Below are 21,457 nucleotides of genomic sequence, written 5' to 3'. Positions count from 1 at the left end.
TTATTTTTTTAAATGTTCCCTAAGGGGCATCTGGGTGGATCAGTCAGTGAAGTATCTGCCTTTGGCCGGGGTCCTGATCCCAGAGTCCTGGGATCCAGCCCTGTGTCAGGCTCCGTACTCAGCAGACAGCTTGCTTCTCCCTCTGCCTCCATCCCTGTTAGTGCTCTCTCTTGACACCTCTCTCTCAAATAAATAAATAAAATCTTAAACATAAAATAGAACAAAAATGTTCCTTTACACAAAAAACAATTTGTGGAAAAGACTGATAGCTGGACTAAAATGTAGAGAAAAAATGTGGAGTTGTTCTGTATGACATGATGCTTAAGAAAACCTACTCATCTAAGTATAAGCCAATCTATCAGTGCTTATGTTAGAAGAGCGCAGATAGAAAAATAACACATTGGAAAGAATGTAGGAACATATATGAACAGTATATCGCTTCTAGCACTAAAAAAACATACATACACACTCACCAGTTCTCTGTTTTTGACTTCCTCGAAGGGCTGTAAGCAACTGTTCAAAAGGAGTACATATTCCTAAGTTTTGTACAGAATAATATCTCACAGCCAGAGCAAAGGCTTCCACACTCATCAGCTTCTGGGAAGTTTCACAAAATATTTTGGGAAAATTGGTAATACCTAAAACAACCAGGATAAAAAGAGAAATGTTAGCAATATTTACTTAATGCTAATTTGTATGAGATTTTTAAAAAATAAATGAAAAACACTGGATCTTTACATCAAATTATAATATTTTCATTTTGGTGTGAATTTTAACAATATCTCTAATGGTTCCACTATATTTATATTTAATCAATTAGTTATTTGTAGCACTCAGGTTTCTCTTAATAGTGTACACAATTATATATTTAAATTCTAAATCAAAATTTGACCTTTTTCTTCCAAAAGCCAAAATTAAAAAAGAAGAAAAGAAGAAAAATAAAAGTTTAAAATTCTGCTACACTGTAATGCGGTCATTAAATTTATGAACGGTCCTGGCTGACCTACAACTGTGAAATTAAAGGCAGCCAGCCTGAGGATCTTAGGTGGCTCAGTTGGTTAAGCGCCTGCCTTTGGCTCAGGTCATGATCCCAGGATCCTGGATGGAGCCCCATGGCCCGGCTCCCTGCTTGGTGGGGAGCCTGTTTCTCCCTCTTCCTCTGCTGCTCCCCCTGCTTGTGGTTGTTCTCTCTGTCAAATAAATAAATAAAATCTTAAAAAAAAAAAAAAAAAAAGGCAATCAGCCTGCACTACACTGTTATTCCCTGTGCACACTGCATGTGGAACAATGGCAATATCCCCATTGGTATAAATGTTACTGTAAAAGACCATGCAGAAATCTTATGTGCATATGTGTGTGCATTCAATGCACTGTCAATATGAGTTTTAAAACTAGGCATGGTGGGACGCCTGGGTGGCTCAGTGGTTGAGCCTTCGGGTCAGGGTGTGATCCCGGAATCCCAGGATCCGAGTCTTGCATCAGGTGCCCTATGGGGAGCCTGCTTCTCCCTCTGCCTATGTCTCTGCCTCTCTCTGTGCGTCTTTCATGAATAAAGATGTAAACTCTTTTTAAAAAAAAATTTTTTTTTTAAAGCTAGTCACGGTAAAATCAGGAAAAAAGAGTTAACATTCTTTCCCTGGTCAGTTTTAAGCCAGACATTCTATACATTTACTGTAGGAACTATTGATTTCCAAATGCTCACTCAGTAAGAAGAGTATGGTCAACCATCATACAAACATCCAGCGCCTCTCTCTGTGTGAGGATCATGTATCCTGTTGAACTCTGGTGTGGACACATCTCACCAAAGTGAACTATATCATTTACAGACAGAAGTTTTAAGAAAATTGGAGGATTCACTATGCTTTCTTTTCTCAGAACTGTAATCACTGAAGCATCCATCAAGATGGAACCTGAGTCCCTGAGTGACTATGACGTGGATATTACTGCTGTCAAACTACCATGGTCTGCAACACAGAGAAAAAAAGTAAACCTCATTCTTTTTAGTCATTAAGTTTTTAGGTTTATTACTACAGCATAATCTCACCTATTCTAATAGAATAGGTGGAAACATATATGTACCCTGACAGATCTGCTTTTTATTTGCTCAATTTCATTTTTATGGCCATTTTTAATATACTTAATCTATTTAGGAAGCTCATAAAAAGATCACTTCAATGTGTCTGTAGTGGTTCAAATAAACTCTTTGGATAGTTCAGTCTAATAAAGTTCATTCACTGAAAATTACTTTTAATAATTAAAAAGCCCCATGCATCCAGTGTTTAAATCAAGGATTTAAAATGTTCATCTTATGAAAGAATGGTAAATCCAGAAAACAACTTTGGTTCTACCAGAGAACCCAAACTATACACTATGAAGTCTATTCTAGCATAGCTGACCCTCCACAGATACTTTAAAAATTATAAAAATTCATTTAAACACACAGAATAATGACGACTCTAGCAAAAATTAAAAGAGGAAAATTGATGAAGTTTGCAAAATTCTAAATAAAAATTACATGGTTAAGATAGTATCTTTTTAAAGCTAATATCTATTAAGTTGTTGCTGGTAACACTGCATTAATTAATAAGAATAAAATGGGCAGAGACCTATAACTTCCATTTCTGATTCAACTAAATAGAAATTCAAGCTACAAAACTACTATAGTGAATTTATTTAAGATATATTTTGTGTATTATATAGTTCTTTGGGTATTTTACAAACTGAATTTAGTAACACGGCCAAAAGTAATAAAATCCACATCAAAATATTTAGGCATGATACAAAGGGGGAAAACTCAGTCAACTATTAAGTGAGACTCTCAGGTTTAAAGGCAGTCTCAACATCCCCAAGTTCCAGGGCAGCAATTTCTTAGAATGTGATAGAATAAGAGTACTAAATCTCAAGGTGCAGAGGGACTATTATAGTAGTCAGTTATTGGACAATGCTGCCAACAGAAAGAAATGTGATGTTTCTGTTGGAAAAATAAAGGTTCATACCAACTTAACTATCCATTGAAAATACTTGAAAAAACCCAAGTCTAACCAGATCTAAATGTTGTTAATTTGATTTTAATTATAGGTCTTGCAGTAATTTCAGAAATCTGGAGATCTAAATTACAAAGCTATTATCTTTTTAATGATGCTTTAAAAAAAAATATATATATATATATAGTATAGTGTTCTGATTCCATCCATTAGTTTACATCCTTTACGGCTACACCAGTTTATTCAGATAGTCTAGAACCTGTGAAAAAAATCTTTCTGAATTACAGAAATACAGCTTCTGTACTGTTTTCAAGTAACCCAGCCTGTAACTTCCACCAGCAACTTTTAAAGATTCGGGGCGGGGGGGTGGTTATCATGTTCTTGTCTTCACTTCCACCTCTGATATAATATGTAATACAAGTTATGTGGCAATGGTAGCGGTCTATGTAGTCCTCACCACACTTCTCTAGGTACCTGCAGAAGGAGTTTGGGTTCGGCAACTGGCAAAACAGAAACCACAGTGTTACTCATCCAATATTTAATTATTTATTAATTAGCTGGATTTTTTTACACAGAGAAAGTTTTGTTTTTAAATGTGTTGTCACTGCACCAGCATTTTATGTGGCTTGATTATTTTGTAAATATCTCCCCCTACTGGAAGAACCTGTTCTGCTTGATTGCATGCTGTCTTTACTCTTATTTTTTTGTACAGCTTACATCACTATTGCACAGAGATTTCTTGTAATATAGGTTAATTGGGCATGACAGCAAGGGAAGTGAAGAGGCAGAGGAGAAGCTATTTTGTGTAAAAATGAGATCGAGATATCTCTATCTTTTCTTTAAAAAACCAGCAGAGATCAATGTACAAGGAGATAGAAAAATTATGTATACACATTGGATTATGAAAATCTCATGGTAAAGAAATGAATAATAACACTTCAAAACTAAATAAAATAGAAATAATATACTTACATTTTACACAGTTTACATATTTACATTTTTTTAAGTTTTAAAAATAGTTATTTGAATGTTACCTAGCACTTTAAGGAAGAATACTATGTTAGGATTCATAATTCATCAGTATTATAACTAATATTTATTGTATATACACTACATGTCAGGCACCCTGCTCAATAGTTTACATTTAACAGAACAGTCTTAGGAAGTGATTACATAGTGCTCTTATTTAGAGAGGAAGAAATTAAGAGGCTACATGTTAGTCACATTTGCACAGACACCAAATGGCAAGGGATGTGACCCAAGGCAGTGTTCAGCCCTTGCAGGTAATTCCCAAATTTGATAATTAGCATGCCACAGCAGTAAGTTCAGAGAGCAACAAATACAAACAGGAAAGACAGCAGTTAAAATTGCTAGGCAACTATTTGACTGTCAGAATCGGGTCTAGCAAGAATTCCCTCTGGCAGAGATCCATAATGGTAGTATCTTAAGGTGCTTCATATTCACTTTCTTCATGTTCCTAATACTTTCACTTTACTTCTCTCGACACCTCCTGGTCTACCAGAAGTGATTATAAAGTTTCAAGAAATTTTAAAAGTAATTTTTACACACAGAACTGATGTCTCTGAAAAGGAAATAAAAAGATTTTATAATAAGATTTTGTTGTGCTATCTATTTCTAGAAATAAAACAACCCAACTGCTTCATGCCCAGTTGTAAAGCAACAATACCTTTGAATACCTGGTAGGCACTCAGTAGGGGATGAGTAGATGAAAAGGAATTCTTTAATGCACTTACTACTGCATGCAGCATCACCTGCTCTACTAGGAGAAACAAATTCTAAGATTCTGTGGTGGTAGTGATCACTGATGCCAGCTAGAGGACTCTGATAGCACTGCTGAGCCTGTTAGAATAAAATCTCATCTCAGTCCTAATGTCTACAATCATAAGGTGAGACAAGAGCAACTTAGAAGATTTACAATACGATACTAGATAAAATATAATCATGTGCTAAATAATGAGGCTTAACCGTGTTACAGGTGTTAGGACAAAGGTCGCTATTGCTATCACATAGCCTACAACTATCCCATGCCCTAGAATTTCAAGAAAAATCAACAGTGCCCTCTTAATAATATAATCTTTAAAGGACATGGAAATGTTTTATATTCATTTCTACATTAATCTCCTACAGGTGCCTCTAATTCAAAAGGTTCAAAATTGAAATGCACATTCTTATGCTCTGCAAATCTCTCCTTTCTCTCCTATTTCCTATCTTGTTTAATAACGTCCTTGCTCACTCAGTGCTGAAGTTAAGTCTTTATATTATCTTAAATGCTCCCTGTGCCCTCAATCCACATATCCAGCTATCCATCAATCTTAACGTAAAAATGTCTTTCACTGTGGAACTAACCACAATCCCCTACTATCACTGCCAGAGTTCAAACTCTATTAACTCTCACCAGTGCTACTGCAATAGCTTCACAGGTGATTTTTTTTTTTTTTCTAATCGATAAAACTCCTATAGGCACAGTAAGTGCTCATAAATGTTGGCTGAGTTGAATGTGTTTTCCACAGGGCAGCCTTAGTGGCTCAGCGGTTTAGCACTGCCTTCAGCCCAGGGTGTGATCCTAGAGACCCAGGATTGAGTCCCATGTCGTGTTCCCAGCATGTAGCCTGCTTCTCCTTCTGCCTGTGTCTCTACCTCTCTCCCTCTCTCTCTCTGTGTGTCTCTCATGAATAAATAAAACCTTGAAAAAAAGAACATGTTTTCTAAAACAGAAACTTACTTATTTTCAATGAAAATTTAATTAAACATTTTAAGGCTGTGACTTCCACAACGATTGACTTAGGCTTTAATCTTTTATATTTGTTTAGCAGACTCCAATCAAAAGTTGAAGTCTGTCTTCCTGAATTATGAAAATTATAGATGGGATGCATTAAATTTTATGAATGTTTATATATCTCCATAATCCTATCAATTATGTAAGTGAAGAAAATAATATATATACTGCTGCTTTAAAAAAAAACTTCTATCATTCAATTACATGCTAGGAAACTTTTTGCCTATGCTACCTCAGAGTAATTTCAGGTTGCATATGAAATGAAATATGCCATTTCAACATGTAAACCATGCTCTTAGAAAGAATAAGGTAAAATTAGCAAAGAATTGACATGCATGTTCTTACTGTACCAATATTAACTTCATATTATATATATAAAGTGCATGTAGCCATCTCAAAAGCACTTTTTACATTTAGTTACTTACAAAAATAAAAATAAATATAAAAATAGGAAAATTGAACTATACATACTTTAACTATAACAGACCATTTTCATAAACTACGAAAAGTTGAAGGAAAATAAAACTATCATACAAAGAAACAGCAATTTAGAAACTGATTTGGTAAATAAAAAGTAAGACTGATTAAAAAATAAACAATTCCGGGATGCCCAGGTGGCTCAGTGGTTGAGCATCTGCCCTTGGCTCAAGGCGTGATCCCGGAGTCCCGGCATCAAAGCCTGCATCGGGCTCCCTGTCTGCTTCTCCCTCTGTCTACGTCTCTGCCTCACTGTGTCTTTCATGAGTAAGTAAATAAAATCTTTAAAAATAAAAAAATAAAATAAAAAAATAAACATTTCCAAGGTGCTTATTACTACATTGTAGCAAGGTAATAACTGAACCTGAATAAAGCTAATTTGAGATTAATTTATGGGACATGTGTCAACATTTACAAAGCATACAGACAACAAATGTTCCATGTGGATTCTAGGGAGCACAGAAATTCCCACTTAGAATTCTGCTGACAGCCCACATGGGATGTGCTTACTCAGGTCTCTGGGCTTGTTTTTAACTGTCCAAGACCATCTTCTCTCAGGTGTTTTCATGGCTCACTCAAGCTTCTAGGTTTGTGGCTCAATGTCACCATTTTGATGAAAGTTTCTCTGACAATACTGCTTAAAATTGCAACCCCATTCAACCTTTACCCTCCCTGACCATTTTGTAAAATATTTTTAATTTTTTTTTAAAGATTTTATTTATTTATTCATGGAAGACAGAGAGAGAGAGAAGCAGAGAGATACAGGCAGTGGGAGAAGCAGGCTCCATGCAGGGGAGCCCGACGTGGGACTTGATCCTGGGTTCCCAGGATCACATCCTGGGCCGAAGGCGGTGCTAAACCGCTGAGCCACCCAGGCTGCCCCTTCTCTGATCTTTTACTAATTTTTTTCACAACTCTTATCACCATCTAACATAGCAAATAAGATCCAAAATTACAAAGATTTTTATTCATTACTGACTTCTCAGAACCTAGAATAATGCCTGGTACTTAGAAGGTACTCGATGAGAAAATGAGTAAATGAATGAGCAAGAACTAGGTTTGAATTCTGGTTCTCAGACTGTCTATCCCTTTATGACCATAAGTAATTTATTTATCTGCTTTAAGGCTTGATTTATCTATAAAATGGGAGGAAAATATATATTTTATAATGTCGTTAAAAATACAAACATATATACGTGAATATGTACACAAGTATTTAATGTAAGTACACACAGATGTGCACAAGTACATGCATACACACATACATACATATCATCTTAACACAGAGCCTAGAACATAGTAGACAACCCCCAAACCATGAGTCCAAACTAGTAACTGTGTATACTCAGGTCTTTGTTGGAATAAGAAGGTTGAAAACACTCAAATATTTAGGCCCAGAACACTATATAGGCTACTATGGAAGAATCCAAGAGAAAGATCAATACATATACCCAGTTCCTAAACGGAGAACCTGCTGGGTGAAAGGAAGTTCGGGGCCTAGTATAAGACTTGGGTGTAAGACCTCCAATATTAGAATGAAGGCACAACTAGGGACAGGTAAGCTATAACTTGAGACATGACATAGGAGTCGAAAAGCCAATCCTCGGTTTGACATTCTAGGCAGGATAACAGCAAGAATTACTCAGTGTTGGGAGCTCAGTGGTTAGCAGTAGCAACCACTATTGTACCATCAGCTTTAAAGTATAGGAGAGAATTCTAATACCACAGTAATTTCTCACAGTATTTAATGTGAAATGTAATAGATATGTTAGAAACTTGACTATGCCTCAAAGACCTGACGTCGAGTTTCAAGTTTTACTATGTTTTAATTTTCTATTATCAAAAGTCTCTGTCTTCAGAAAATAACCAAAACCAAGATACAGATTACTAGAAATCCAACTTCAAACTCCATTAAAAAAAAAAAAAAAAGGCATTAAAGAAAGAGTAAATTAAGGGGATCCCTAGGTGGCTCAGCAGTTTGGTGCCTGCCTTTGGCCCAGGGCGCCATCCTGGAGTCCCAGGATCGAGTCCCGCGTCAGGCTCTCGGCATGGGGCCTGCTTCTCCCTCTGCCTGTGTCTCTGCCTCTCTCTTATCATAAATAAATAAAATAAATAAATAAATAAATAATAAAAAAGAGTAAATTAAATATTTGTAAATATTTTCTGAAGAATACATTTAAAATTTAATAAATTATATGTGGTATTACCAAAATACAAAATTAATTCCAGATTGCAAAACTTAAAAAATTGATGTTATAATTGTAAAGGATACCTTAAAAATCAACCAGTAAGCACTTTGAAGTCCATCTGTTCTTCTCTTGTTCCTACCACAGAGCTCTCCTTTCCTATTCTGACTGTCATTTCTAAACACCACTATTGGCTCTATCATCCCATGGTGCCTCAACAATGCCAGCCAGTATCTTAGTAACTAACACTACTGGGAAGACAAATATTATCTTTTTCTATACATTGACTTGGACCTAGATCTCCAAGATTTCAAAAATAAAGGAGACTTTACAGTTTACTTATTATTTGAGGTAGGACACACAAAGAATTTTTGTCCCAGGTAAACTGTAAGCATAATTAACTTCTAACAGGGCATTTTGAAAGAGTAAAATTAAGTCACACCTCTCTCTTAAAATTGTATTGTTTTTCCATTATGCATTTCATTAATTTCAACTTAATTTCATATGCTATTGTTAAAATCCATTACTTACATTTCAACATTAATACAAAATAGATGTGTCTATTCTACTCTTTTTTTCTTTTTAAGATTTTACTTATTTATTCATGAGAGAACACAGAGAGAGAGAGGCAGAGACACAGGCAGAAGGAGAAGCAGGTTCCTCGCACGGAGCCCAATGTGGGACTTGATCCCAAGGACCCAGGATGACACCCTGAGCTAAAGACAGATGCTCAACCACTGAGCCACTCAGGGTACCATGTCTATTCTACTCTTAACTGAAATCTAGTTATAATCATTTGCCAGGTAGAAGGAACGTGCAAAAGAAATGAATTTGTATTTAATATACACTTTTGTCTATATAGTTCCTACCATACTTCCAACAGTACTTCCTACTCTTGTTCTTAATTTTTGTAACAGTGTATATAATTAATAAAACCAAATCATTTTTATTCTTTATGAGTCATTATTCAAGGTGGCTGCAAATAGTATAAGTAAATAAAATGCCAACCTAACCTTTAAATTTGCCATTTTGGTTTCAGAAATCAAGAGGGAAGAACAGAGATTCTGTAACGATCTTTGGTGTTGCCTAGAGATACTGGTCGGATAATCTACTGCTGCACCTGAAATGGAGTTTCCCCTAATAAGAGGAGGGACTGTTTTCAGCACTTGATATTATCTATAATAGCCAAATCATGGAAATAGCCCAAGTGTCTATCCACCAACAAACGCACAAAGATGTGGTATATACAGACAATGGAATACTTTTTGTAATATTTTATTTATTTACTCATGAGAGACAACAGAGACAGAGGCAGAGACATAGATAGAGGGAGAAGTAGGTTCCCTGCAGGGAGCCTGATGCACAACTTGATCCCAGGACCCTGAGATCACCACCTGAGCCAAAGGCAGACACTCAACCACTGAGCCACTCAGGTGCCCCCATACAATGGAATATTATTCAGCCATCAAAAAATGAAATCTTGCCACTGGAGTAACATAGACAAAGCTACGGAATATCATACTAAGCAGAATAAGTCAGTCAGAAAAAGACAATTACATTATGATTTCATTCACATGTAGAATTTAAGAAATAAAACAAATGAGCAAAAGGGAAGAAGAGAGAGAGGCAAACCAAAAAACAGACTATAGAAAACAAACTGATGGTTACCAGAGGAGAAGGGAAGTGGGGGGGACAACAGGGGAAATAGATGATGGAGATTAAGGTTGTGATGAGCATCAGGTGATATATTGAAGTGTTGAATCACTATATTGTATACCTGAAAAAAATGTTACACTGCATGTTAACTAACTGGAATTTAAATAAAATATTTTTAAAAATCTTTAAAAAATTCTAAAAATCTTTTATTTATTTATTCACGAGAGACACAGAGAGAGAGAGAGAGGCAGGACAGGCAGAGGGAGAACTAGGCTCCCTGCAGGGAGCCTGATGCAGAACTTGATCCCAGGACTCTGGGATCATGACCTGAGCCAAAGGCCTGACACTTAACCATTAAGCCACCCAGGTGTCCCAAAAACAAACTTTTTAAAAAAGAAATAAAGACAGACTCTACAAACTAAAAAAGATTAGTTAAGTGAATGTTTGCAAATATATAAATAGTTCATAATAAGTAACAAAAAGTCACAAGAAAAAAATGAAGAATGAGCACAAGTGGTGGTCTAGATCAAGAATTCAAAGAGCTTTGTAATACTAATAAAACTTTCAACCAGTGATTCTTACCTTGAGGTCTACGAGTTCAAGAAGCCTATGAATCATCAAAAGATGTATGCAGTTTTGTATCTATTTATGAAGAAAGATACCATATTTTTTTTGAGGAAAGAGTTCTATAGTACTCATTTAATACAGCCTTTTAATGGGATTTGTGACCTGAAAGATTAAAAGTCACTGTATTTTACTATATTTTCACCCTTTATATTGCCCAGTATTAATATTATAACATGCAATTCAACCAAGTATTTTTCTTCTGGCTAGAGGAATCTAGAGATTTTAAATGTTCAAAACATGAAAACTAAGTACTGGCTACCAAAACAACGTAGGATTATTGTTTCTATCCCATCAGCAGAAAGCTACTAATCCTTAATATAAATTTTATATTTTTGAAGTTAATCTAACTTTGAAAAGATAACATCCCTTTGCTCTTCAGTATTTTTATTATTAAGCAGATCCACAGTGTTGATGGTCAAAGTTACTGGGCTGGCTTTTCTAAATAATGCCCATCTAAGCAAAACAAATAATTTAAGTACCAAAACATATAGGTCACTCTGTTCCATGTGACAAAGTAAATGTTAATAATATTAAATGGTTTTAAATAAATTTGCATAATCTAAATTTAAATCTCTAATGAAAAAGGTAAAATCGTTGCTTGTTTGCACAACCCCAAAAACATCTCAAGTGACGATACAACCATCTGATCCAGGAAAAGAATGAACCACACATTTTATTTTTTGACAAAAAGATAAGTGAACTTAAGCCACATTCACATACTAAGTGAACAGGATGGGGGGGGTGGGGGGGATGGCAAAGAAGATTGAAAACAACAAACAAAAGTAGAAGTAATCTGGGGCACCTGGGTGGCTCAGTTGGCTAAATGTCCGAATCTTATCTCCACTCAGGTCATGATCTCAGAGTTTTAAGATCGAGCTCTACATCGGGCTCTGTGCTGGGCATGGAGCCTGTTTAAAATTCTCTCTCTCTCTCTCCTTCTGCCCCTCCCCCTTCTCTCACCCTTTCCTAAAAAAAAAAAAAAAAAAAAGTAATAATTTATATAGTTTAAGTTTGATTAAAGATGACCCTCCTCCTACAAAAAAGAATTATTTCCCAATAATTTAATAATGGAATTATACTTCTATATCTGTCTTTGGTAGAAAATACTAAAAATATTAAGTAGTATTAAAGATTTATAAATGTAGGGGTTTTTGACAAAACGACAGATTCACTGTGTTTAGATAATGCCTTCACATTCCACAGATGCAAAGAGCAGTCAATTAAGAATAATAATCTTTGGGAAATAACAGTTGACAAAGAGCCAGCTGTAGTAAAATTCTGAATAAACTGAAAATATTGTCACTTTTTAAATAAAAAAACAGTTGTCATGGCACATTACCCCACTAAAATGGCATAAACATTCTTAAGAAATGCATACAGAAGAATAGAACAGTAAATGAGGAACAGCTTAACTTGCCAGGAGGGAACACTAGAATTTTATTATGGAGAACTATAAAAACCCATGAAAGCAATACAACTGAAACATACACAGCTGGATATTTTACATTTCAAATATAAAGAATAATGAAAAACTTATTTGAAAAATGAAATCAACTAGTTTTGGATAAAAACACTGTCACATACCTGGAAATTAAATAATAAAAAATACATATATATTAATTGCAAATTTTCACATATAATAACTATGTATTATTATTATAACACACAGATAAGCCATTTTCTTGGGCAATACTTAGGACATAGGATTTTCATAGATCATTTAGTCTAGAAAGTATAATAATTCTCAGACTCTATCAGATGGTAAGAAACTAGATTAAAATTCTGTTTAGAAAGGAAAACCTTCATCTTCCCATTTTGTTTTGTACAATTACTGGTGTCTTTTCTCTCTTATTGGAATGTGACTTTTTTAAAGACAGAGATTATGCCCAGTTCACTTTTGTATTCAACCATAACACCTAGCACTGTCTTATGCTAAGAAAATGTTAAGTAATCTTTGCAAAAATAAATTAGGATATAAAAATAATCATGCTCTCAAAAGTTGTAAGGCTTAGAGACAGACTACTGACCTATTCTTAACTCTAATAACCACACAAATTTTGAAGAATACTGAACTTGTAGAGGTGATAGAAGTGATGCTCAAGGATTGCTACCTCTTCCTCTCACCTCTCCACTATCAGTAGGGTTAATTTCATTTCAATCAACATCTGGTCCTTATAGCCTAGAGAAGTGATCATTTATACTACTCAAAATATGTAAACTAATTCTAAACATGTAAGGTGGTAGGGAAATGAGGAGCAAGGAATGTGAAATCTTAAATGTCTCTATTTGGGAGACCTTAAATACAATATATCTAAAACTAAATGCATCATTTTCCCAAAGAGCTCCCTCTCCCAATTTTCCTAATTTTGTCAATGGTACATTCATCATTATTCTTCAAGTCATTTCCAAAATCAAAATCTTGGAATTATCTTTGATTCTTCCATTTTCCTAAACCCTATGTAAATATCAGTCACCAAGAACTACCAATTTTCTCCATACAAACTCTTTTAAAACTATCACTACTTTTGCATTTCCATTGCCATCATCTGGCCCCAGGTTCATACTTCAACTCTAGACTATCAGAAAGGAGGCAGTGTCCCATGGAAGAATGATTCCAAATGGTTTAAGACTAGTTTCCAGCAACTGGCTGCAATATGTTTTTCTGACTTTGCTTTCAGCTACTTAAAAATGTATGAATGCTCAGTTTTCTGTTCCTGCCTCCAAATATGTTTTATAGTTTTCATCTTTAGCCTTTTGCTTCTACTGCTCTGCCTACTGGAATGCCCATGATGAGCCATATGTACCCTTACTCAGCTATATGAAATTTAAAAAACATACAATGAGAACCTACTACGTGGTGCTCACCATATGCTAGAGACCAGAACTCACATACTAGGAATGTCAAATCATTCTAATACAGTGTGCTAAGTACTCTAATAAAGGTAGAAATAAAATAATATACAAATAGCTAGTTTTATTAATTTAATATTATTTGATTTGGGCTTTGGGAGAAGATACAAAATAAGTAGACAGTTACTAAATATTTGGGGTAGGGCAAAGAGGATTGCATGAACAAAATGAGGGAGGGGAAAAATACATGGCACATTAAGGGAATAAGGTAGCAGAAGTACGAGGTATTTGGGTAGAGAGGAACGCCAAGAGAAGTGCTTGATAATACTATACCACTATCTTCTACTCCCTCCCTTCAACTTTGGTTGAAGACATATCTTAAAAGTGAGAATGCACATCAAATTATTTCAGATATTTTCTTTCTTCTTTTTTTTAAGATTTTTAAAATTTATTTATTCACAAGAGACACAGAGAGAGAGAGGCAGAGACACAGGTAGAGGGAGACGCTGGCTCCCTGAGGGGAGCCTGATGTGGGACTCGATCCCAGAACCCTGTGGTCATGACCTGAGCCAAAAGCAGATGCTCAACCACTGAGCCACCCAGACATCCCAATTTCAGCCGTTTTCATAATTAAAGTTGATCTGGAATCAGATCATGTGGGAAGTTCAAAAATTTATTAACCTGGCTGACTCAATTATGACCAGTCATACACTCTTTCATCTCAAGATTCAGGTTGGCCCAGGCCCTTCACATGATCATGGGTTTAAAAGCACGGACTGATAAGGTCTGGAGATAAAAATTTTAAATCATTTCATTCTATAGGATTTGAGAACTAGAAGCAACCTTAGGTAATGTTTAGCCACGTGACCCATAACTATCTTTGGCTGCTGCTCTCCTTTGAGAATGTGAAACAAACTCCTGAATTCATTTTCAGGGGGTAAAAGGAAACTGACTGGAGGCCACAGACCAAGAGCCATCATCGCTGGTACTTCGGAGGGCCAGGGAAATTCAGATGGCAATGCTGGCTAGGGGGTGAGGATACACTTGAGGGAATACACGGAGCTATTTGCCACACAGTGGTATGCAACAAAACAGCCAGATCTTCTGATTTTTTTTTTTTTTTTTTTTACAAGAGAAACTACAATTCCAGATTTGTGGGTGTGTGTTTATGTGCATGTGCATATATTAAATCTGTCCATTTTGAAATGCTGCCTGGAAAAAAAAGTTAACTTATTGGTCGTGTAACACATGTTGACAAGCCACATGAACCTGGGGGCAGCTATTTTCTACCTCTGACACTGAGAAACTCCCTAGGTGGTTACTTCTTAGATGAGGAAACTAAGGCCTACAGTTAAATGTCTGTGCAAGATATATGGCTCATCAGACTTGGCAAATGACTATCCAGGTCTCCTGACTCTGGGCCCAGCTTGCCCCTATCTGAGGGGAGTAGAATATAGAGATTACTAGTATTCATTACATGCCTACTCACATGGTAGGTTTTAACACTTATCTCATTTACTTTTACACAGCCCTTACAGGGCAGGAATTATGATTCCCATTTCTCAAATGAGAAAATTAAGGCTCAAAACCTGCAGCAACTTGCACAAGATAATACAGCAGTAAAGTATCAGAGCCAGGATTCAAAACTAACTGTAATGACTACAAAACCCATAATTTTCCTAATGTGCTGCCTCCTATTTGCTTACATCAACAGCTGAGGATCCAGGTGGAGAGGAAAGAATGGATAAGGCCAGAAGGTGATGGACTTTATTTTGTAGGAAATGCAGACCTATTGATGGCTTTTGAGCAGAGGAATGACAGGACCAGGAAGATAACTGAATGGCAAAGTAACTGAAATACAGAGTCTGAAGGCAAGAAAAACAGCTCAAAGTTATTGCTAAAATTCTGCTGCAAGATTTAAAAAGGAGGGAACTGAACTATTTGCTATGGGAATGGGAATGAGCAGATGCAAGAAAAATTGAGGAAGAAGAGTCGGCAGATTATGAGCCTGAGTAACAGGAAGAAGAGTAACCACTGAGGTGATGAGGTCAAAAAACAAAAACAAATGCAGACTGGCGGTTATGAAGCCATGCAGGCAAGCAGGGTGGTTTTGTAAACCGGGAAAAGAATCCAAATCATGGTAAGCCATAAAGATAGGTCACCGTAACTGCAAGCTTCCGGTGAAAAGTTAATGATTTGACAAAATTTAAATAAACAACAACATAAAATGAATATCTAAACACACAGATGGCACTCAAATTTATTCTGACTGGCTAAAGATAAGCATAATTTAAGTAGAATGAGGGGGGAAAATGCCAGAGATGAGCGGGATCTTCATGAACTTTGTTTTACTGAGCATCTTAATAATGGAAAGATAGAGGAGTGGGGAATCAAAACTTGGGGAGAATACATTAAAAACCAGAACATAAATTCAAGTTCTAAATGGTCTCACCTAAAAGGAACAATCTGAAAGGACTTTCCATACATCAAATAAACAAAGTATGATAACAAATTATTCTGGGCTCCCAGATTTGCTGCTTTGTTACTCTCCCTTACTTACAATTACAGTAGCAACCCGGGAACAGAGCTGACATTTGCCACTATCTTATGGTGTCATATCATTTCCACACTTGAAGTCTCCTAAAAAGATCCAGAAAAACTGAAAAAGGGAAAATAGAGTTCAGGAAAATACACAAGGAAAGTGAATGAATAAAAGTTGAATACAACAGAGTAAAACAGACGACGCTAATTATTTCTCTGTTGTTTTCATTTTATATTTCAAACACATTTTCTGGTTTCATGTGTTTTGAATTAAATGTTAGCATAATGTCAATACACCACAATCACCACCATCACCACCACCAATAGAAATTACTTAGGATGGCCAAGAAGAAATGTAATCTATTAAGATGCAATAAAAATAATTTAAGAGAAAGCTCAACAAAACAATAATCTATCACAGGCATACATTTTCTGCATTGTTCAATTAAAATGATAGTAAATTAATTACACAGATGCTCACCAAAAGGAATCAATTCTAAACATTTACTCAGCAGCCAATCCTGGTAAGGATCATCTGAGTGACATTAATAAGAAACAGGAGAAGTAGCATATGGCCTCAAGAAGCTGGAAGAAGAGAGTCAAGAGAGGCCCTGGAGGCTCACGCAGGGTCTTAGAGCAGCCCTGGGCTTTGGCAGTCACCAAGGACAGCTTTGCAGGTATAGAAACTGGATTTTCTGAGAGCTGAGGAGGTTTTCCACAACAGGTTCTAAACGAAGTTATAAGAAATTGAAATACAAATTTATTAATATGCATTGAGAAATATACTTATAATAATAACCCATACTATTCATTTGCTAGGACAGTCTCCTAATTTTAAAATTACATTTAAAAACAGATATTCTTTTTTTTTTTTTTAAGACAGATATTCTTAAAATTTTAATCAAACTGGATAACTGGTTGTCTCTGTAGTCTAGATCTATTTCTACTTCATAAAACATTTTGGCTACCCTAACTCGGAATATCATTTCCCGCTTGTTTTTTTGGAAGAATTTTCTAGACTTTATGAAAACGAATAAATTTCTGAAGACCAAGAGATGATTCATTTGAGAATGTTACAGATTTATATACATAATTATTACTTCCTAAGGACACAGCCTTGTTCCCTTGAAGGGGGTATAACAAAATCTTACCTCTGAGATGAGATACAGGAGACCTTTTGTCCTATATCAGCAAAGCATTTAGAAACTATTTCTGGTAGTGTTTTCCTGTAGATGGTTAATCTCACATATGTAATGACTTTCAGGAATTTTAACCTGAAGTGATGCCTGTCTCGATTTTATCTTCAAATTCTCAGGGTATCTTATTGTAATTTGCAATGTACTAAAAGAAGTACACCCTTTTCACATAGGGGAAAAAATAATTACTGGTTTCTGCCTCCTCAAATTAAAATAATTGGACCAAATCACATATACATAAAAATAATAAACACAGTATAGACAGAAACCACACCAGAAATACTAGCTGTCTAGTTCAGTAGCACATTTTAAGGGGTACCTTCAGCGACACTCATTATGCTTCACTTCATTTGTTCTCTAAGAATCATTTACTTTACTCCTCCGTATGCTAGAAAATGTACAAGGTTCTGAGAATACAATGAAAAAAGCAAATACTGTACTTTGGTTTGTATATGGTTAATGATGTAGTTGCAACTACAGACAAGCCATTGGACAATGACAACAGTATGACATTTGTTAATTTGGTAGAGAACACAGGTTGTTACAGAGGGCATACACATTTCCAGAAGTTCCTGACAATTTATTTCTTTCAAGGAAAGACTAATTACCACATCATCACTACAGATATCATCACCACGACATTTACTAGCCACAGTTTATTACACTCAGTGCTACCATTAGTAAGATAGTACATCATCTTTAATCTTGACTACAACTCTGCGAAATAGGTAAAATTTTACTTCTAGAAAAGAAAAAAAAAGTCAGTTGTGACAGACAGATGTCCGCTCATAACTGTCCTGGCACGGACATGCAGGTCAGTCTTCCTACGGAATATAAAAGTGGCACAGTACACCAATATCAGACAAGGTCCGTGACCACAACTACTTCATAATCATGTCTGAGTACAGACAAAAACAAGGCCATTGTGCAAACACAAAAGTTTCCACGCACGTGGCAAGAACTGAGGCCTCGTGCCAACGGGTAACTAGCCACCCGTGAGTGAGACATCATGAAGGCAAATCCACCAGCTTCAAACAAGCCTTTAGCAATTGCAGCCCAGCCAACATCTTGACTGTGGTCACATGAGACCCCAAACGAGACCCACTCAGTTAATCTGCTCCTGGAATTCCTGGCCCATAGGAACTGTGTGAGATTGTTAGGCAGCAACAGATAATATAAAACCTTGATATAATTGTGTCAATATGCATGTACTTTTCCAGTTAAGAGAATTATGAGATAAGTCATATAATTAAATATTCATTAATGCTATCTTTTCCTTTAATTCTTGGAGATTATTGAGTATATTTTCATCTAGTTCTTTGAATATATTTATAACAGCTGCTGAAATCCAACATCTGAGCCCCATAGGATCGGCTCCTATTAACTCATTCTCCCCACCGTAGGTCACACAATTCTTTAATTCTGTGAACACAGTTACTTAAATCCAACATCAGGGCTCACTTGGAATCAGTTTCCTAAGTATGACTCACACTTTCCTGGTTTTTTTTTTTTTTTTTTTTTTTTTTGCACATCTAGTAGTTTTCAGTTAAAAAAGCAGAATTGCGGATAATTTGTTGTAGAGGATTCCATTTTGTTTACACCTAAGGGTTTTGTTGTAGTTGAAATTAATTAGTCTGGACTCAACTGTGACATCTGTCCCCCATCAGGGTGAAGCACTGATGTCTCTGCTCAATTACTAATTTACTAGCCTGCCCCTGAGGGCATCCGTGAACCTGTGCAGTTCAGCAGTCCCACAAATTTGGGTACATTTTATAGTCAGATTGCAGGGCTCACCCACTCTGTGGTTATCTTTGTTTCCAGGATTCCCCAGCCTAAATTTCCATTTGCTATACTAGCCCTGAATTCTTTCCCTAAATACATGAATTCAGTCAGGCTCTTGATGTTTGCCACCCAAGCTGTGTGCACCCTGGGGAACATGCTCTGTCAAAGGTGCAGTAAATTTGTAAATCTCCCCAGAAATTCTCTCTCAGAGGTTCACTATCCCCTGGTTTTGCCAGCAATTTTGCTGGACTCTGCATGTGACCATGCATGTGACCTCTAAACTTAGAAGTCATCCAGGGTAGAGATTTATTTTATTTTACCTCATTTCATTCATTTATTTTTAGAGCTTCTATTTTAGATCTCAGCCCTTTCTGTGGCTGTTCTGCTTCCAAAATATACCCCTTAAATGTCCATCGGCTTTATCTCTGACCTTTGTCATTACCACCTGGATCTAGTAAGGATGCAGCTCTCTGCCACCAGATCTAGGGGGGCTTGGAGCACAAAAGAAAGCAAGAAAGCTCTTAACTCCCAGTTCTTATCCAATCAGAAGAAACCTTCTATAGTAAACTCTTCTCACCTACCTGTGGTCATCTTCCAGAACCTTCCAGTAGGTTTTGTTTGTTTTGTTTTTTGATAATCTGGCCACTGTTTATCATTGTTATCTGCTAGAGAAACTATCTGACCTCTTCAGGTGGCCATTACCTGAAGTTGTTTTATTGGCCTCATGTCCTGCCTTCCTGCTTCCACCCTCTCTTTCTGATAGTCTCTTTTCCACACAGAAGCCAGAGTCATCCCTTTAAAACATAAATCACGTATCACATCTGCCATAAAATCCTTGAAAAGCATTCCATTTCACTCGGAGTAAAGGCCAAGCCATCATATGGCCTGCAAAGTCCTATATAAAGTTGCCCCAAACCACCTCTCAAACCTTAGCTCTTACCAGTCTCACCTAGACCATTCTCCTGTGCTTCCAACAACACATTGCACACTCCAGCTTGGATATCTGGTCTTCACTTGGCCTAAAACACTCTTCCCTCACTTAGCTGCACGACTGGCTCCCCTCACTTTCTCCAAGTTTCTAATTTTGTCTTGCGAGAGAAGACTTCCCTGATTACCCAATCTAAAAGAGCATTTCTCTCTACTACACTGTCCATCATCTTCGCATCCCCTTCCTTGCTTTGCTTTTTCCTCACTGTATTTACTGCCACTTGATCTCACTTATTTACATAGATATGTGTATATAAATATATATGTACATGTACATATGTATCACATAGACATACGGTCACTACGGATCTACTCTCACTTAAACAAACTCTATGTGGCTGGAATTTTGTTGCATCCGGTATCATAACTGTAGGTCCTAGAACATAGCCTGGTAGGCAGAAGGTAGTCAATAAACATGAGCCAAACAGACGAATGGGTTAAAGTGCTGCTATCCGTTAGGCATTATTGTGTCAACTCATGTTACTTTCCTTGTACCCCATCAAATGGGATCATAATTATCCCTATTACAGATAAGGAATCAAAGCACAGAGAGTTGAAGTCCAAGTTAACAAAACTAACCAGAAGTTGAGCCAGGATCTGAACCCCGCAGTCCTGTGTGCAAAGCCCACTGCAGTACTCTGCTCTGGCTATTATAACCAAGTATCAGACTGAGTGGCTTAAACCACAGAAGTTTCTTTTTTCACAGTTCTGGAAGTTGGAGGATGGCGGTTCCTGATGAAACTTCTATCCTTGGCTTGCAGATGGCTGCCTTCTCAGCGTGTTCTCATATAGTTTCTCCCTGTGTGCACCCTCCCGAGGTTTCTTCCTTTCCTGCTGGATTAGGGTGCCACCCCTACTGATGTCATTTAATCCTAATTGCCTCCTTAAAGGCCCTACATCCAAATACAGTCGCAGTGGAGGGTTAGGATTCTGGCACTCGAATTTTTGGGGGGAATCCAATGCAATCCATAACACCTGTCATTTATACCCATAAAACATAATTATTTTCCACATCTTTCCTTTTTATTTTAGAGAATTAAGGTTTGTTTTTTTTTTTCTTTCCTAGTTCTTTTTAGATGGATGGTGGAGAAGAAATTTGTGGGAGGCTGACCAGGCCATAACATTACCTGGCGAATGAAATCTACTAAAATAGCTACAGGAAGATCTTCAGAAACAACTTGGTCTCATAAAACACCAAATGATTAGGTCAAACATCTGCTAGTGTACTTTCACACACTGCCCATTAACTCACTGCAGCTCTGGGAATTGTTTCCTTTTTGTCTCCTCATACATAATCAGCAGAAAATACTTATTGTGAGTCCCTGGTGGAAATCCATTCAAGTCTCCTCAATCCTCCCCAAACATTACCATGCA

The 21,457-nt window shown here is 36.5% G+C and overlaps 1 protein-coding gene across 1 annotated transcript in view; it reads right to left on the bottom strand.

The window, feature by feature from the left end:
- Window positions 1-21,457, bottom strand: part of METTL25 (methyltransferase like 25) — a 108,124-nt gene that overhangs the window by 84,122 nt on the left and 2,545 nt on the right. The window contains 1 exon segment of the mRNA XM_038558562.1: window positions 474-638. Coding sequence (XP_038414490.1) covers window positions 474-638 — 165 coding nt within the window.

This window comes from Canis lupus, chromosome 15, assembly GCF_011100685.1.
Source record: "Canis lupus familiaris isolate Mischka breed German Shepherd chromosome 15, alternate assembly UU_Cfam_GSD_1.0, whole genome shotgun sequence".
Lineage (NCBI taxonomy): Eukaryota > Metazoa > Chordata > Mammalia > Carnivora > Canidae > Canis > Canis lupus.
This window is presented reverse-complemented; position numbering and strand designations above follow the sequence as displayed.